The following is a 2,033-nucleotide window of genomic DNA, read 5'->3' as shown; positions in this document are numbered from 1 at the left end:
CTTGATTCTCCACAGTAACTGAAGCCGGCTTTGGTGCTGACATTGGCATGGAGAAGTTCTTCAACATCAAGTGTCGAGCGTCTGGTCTGGTGCCCAACGTCGTGGTGCTCGTGGCAACAGTGCGCGCTCTGAAGATGCACGGAGGCGGGCCCAGTGTAAGTCGCGTCCTCCCTGCCCAGGGAGACCTGTTGTAACATGAAGATAAAGCAGAGTTTAACCCTTGAAAAACTCTAACCTGCTAATAACTCCAGATTTCTAGAATGTCTCCTTTTTCACAACTCACCATGCTAGGGCACTGAGAGTTGAGTAAGTTCTAGGAAGCAGTAGCACCCGCAGTTATTGCTAAGCCGTGTTTCGGAAAGGAGCAGAGCGTAACCACTTTTTAGTCCTAAGATTCATATCTGAAGCTCATGTCGGCATTTTGTAACCCCACGGTGATGGGAGGCTCTGGCTCCCGAACGGAGCCCATACGGATGGACCGGTGGCTCCTGTGGGTGAGTCTGGTCCCTGTTTGTACAGACAGTTTTTTGTGGGGTTTTTTTGGTTCACTGATTTAATCTAGAACTCTGTTCCTTCTGTTTCTGTTTATTATCAGTTCACTTTGTAACTCTCTCATTTCTAAGAGAGCTTTGCTTGGAAAACATGAATTCTGTTTTCACATTTTTAAAGACTTTTGATATTAATCTATCTTATTATATATAGAATTTACACACATCTGAAAGGATTTTTTTTCCCCATTTCCACAGACAAGGTATAAGTATTTTTCTTTTTTCTTTTTTAGGTATTTTCAAAGGGAAAATATGAAATCTTATACTGATTAATCATTTTTGAAATAAAATAACTTGGAGTAGCTTTATCATTTATAGTGTTGATCTGTTAGACACACTGCCAACTCTGATTTCTTAGGTATGCTGTGTACACAAGTGATTATTACATAGCAAGACTAATGCTGTACACTGTTTAGTCGTCCTCGCTGTTTTTGTCCTAGGAGAGGCCAGCGTTATTTTATACCAGTTTTCAGATGAGAAAGTGGAGGTTTGAAGGGCTTAGGGAATGTTGGCAGTGTCAGGGGCCAGCAGAGAGCCAAATCGGAAGCCTGGGGCTCGGATCCAAACATCCACCGTGCAGAGCTGTATGCTAACAAAGGATAAACTTTTTCTGAACCCCAACCCCACTCTAAGCATTTCATTTTAGCCTAAAGCATCATCATTATTTCAAATGGAAGGTTGACATAACACGTATTATAAGGTCGTAAATCCTAAAGAATTCTGATTTTGCTCAAAACACCGCTTGTAGCTACCATCACTCCTTGTCTTTAGACTTTACATCTATATACCAACTTCCATTCTCAACATCAGGTGAACTGTTTTTGCCAATATAAGATGCATTTGAAATTCCCCCTCCCTGTTTTGCACCCTGAAAATTATAGAATCAAAAGGGCTGTAATACTGGAAAGGGCTTGGAGGCTGTCTTGCCTGGTTCAGTCATTGTAAAGGTGAAATTGCTGAGGCACAGAGGACTCAGTGGCCTGCTTAGTGTCACATCTATTTAGGGGACTAATCAGACGTAAAAATCAAGGTCTCTTTGCTCCTAGTCCAGTGCTTTTCCACACTCTAGTCTCTGTCCTATAAACATTCTCTACATGATTTATAATCCTATTTCAGTTCGTCTTAATGCACGTGCTCATTGTTTTACAGTGGTTGCATTTTCTGCTCGCCTTACTCTTCCCCTTCACTTACAGTCATGGTTTCATGCCAGTGATGATGATAATAGAGCTCAAGTTGCCAATAACGGTGGAGGGTAATAAAAGGGAAGGATCAGGAAGCCGGCGAAGCTGAGCATCACTCTCTGGAGCTTCAGGGGCGCCTTCTGCGTCACTGGTTTATGAATGTCTATATGTATGTCTCCCTACTCAACTTTTAATTCCTCGAGATAAAGGACTATGTCTTCTTAATTTGAGTATCCCCAGTGCCTGGCATAGTCTGCATCCAGGAAATGTTTTCAGTAATTGGATAATAAATGAACTTTCATCT

General features: G+C 42.0%; 1 protein-coding gene across 1 annotated transcript in view; it reads left to right on the top strand.

The window, feature by feature from the left end:
* The first annotated feature begins 8 nt into the window (after positions 1-8).
* LOC102440847 (monofunctional C1-tetrahydrofolate synthase, mitochondrial) overlaps positions 9-2,033 on the top strand; it is a 64,708-nt gene continuing 62,683 nt past the window's right edge. Inside the window, exon 1 of the mRNA XM_006102213.3 lies at positions 9-155. Within this exon, the coding sequence (XP_006102275.2) occupies positions 48-155 (108 nt within the window). The 5' untranslated portion in view covers positions 9-47. The remainder of the gene's footprint in view (positions 156-2,033) is intronic.

The sequence above is a fragment of the Myotis lucifugus genome, unplaced genomic scaffold, assembly GCF_000147115.1.
Source record: "Myotis lucifugus unplaced genomic scaffold, Myoluc2.0 scaffold_405, whole genome shotgun sequence".
NCBI lineage: Eukaryota > Metazoa > Chordata > Mammalia > Chiroptera > Vespertilionidae > Myotis > Myotis lucifugus.
The sequence above is the reverse complement of the archived record's forward strand: the minus strand, read 5'-3'. Positions and strand labels throughout refer to the sequence as shown.